Source organism: Varanus komodoensis, unplaced genomic scaffold (genome assembly GCF_004798865.1).
Source record: "Varanus komodoensis strain SLA01 unplaced genomic scaffold, ASM479886v1 scaffold14_1, whole genome shotgun sequence".
Lineage (NCBI taxonomy): Eukaryota > Metazoa > Chordata > Lepidosauria > Squamata > Varanidae > Varanus > Varanus komodoensis.
The window spans coordinates 8666766-8667211 of record NW_025335438.1 but is presented as its reverse complement, the minus strand read 5'-3'; the positions used below and the strand labels follow the sequence as shown (position 1 = coordinate 8667211).

Below are 446 nucleotides of genomic sequence, written 5' to 3'. Positions count from 1 at the left end.
CATGAGGCAGCCCTGAAACTTTATAAGGTAAGCACCCATGAGTAATTTAAATTGCCCTAAAATAGGAAGAAGCCATTAACTTTTGAAATGTTAACAGAATAAGGTTTTGATTGATTGGCAAAATAAAGAATTAAAACAATGAAAAACAAAGTGTTGAGCCAGAAGGCTGTATGCAGAAAGCTGTACAAATTTCTCTTACATTACATTCAGTTCTCCCTTTCTTTGACTTTTTAAATGTGTATCACTGTCAGCACAATCCTGCGCATGTATATTCAGTAGTAAGTCCCAGCAAGTTAGATAGAGCTGGTTCCCAAGTGAGTGTGCATAGGATTGCAGCCTAAATTCTTAAACCGAAATTGATATGACCATAATGTGTATGGCTTAATGAGTTTCCAGGCGGTTCTAAAAGTGTGACTACTTTTGTTAGCTAAGAATTAGCTATGAAT

The 446-nt window shown here is 35.9% G+C and overlaps 1 protein-coding gene across 1 annotated transcript in view; it reads left to right on the top strand.

The window, feature by feature from the left end:
- The window catches only part of LOC123020389 (zinc finger homeobox protein 4-like), a 31058-nt gene extending 30910 nt beyond the window's left edge, over window positions 1-148 (top strand). Inside the window, exon 3 of the mRNA XM_044424062.1 lies at window positions 1-148. This exon is cut by the window's left edge and continues 476 nt beyond it. Within this exon, the coding sequence (XP_044279997.1) occupies window positions 1-45 (45 nt within the window). The 3' untranslated portion in view covers window positions 46-148.
- Window positions 149-446: the final 298 nt, after the last annotated feature.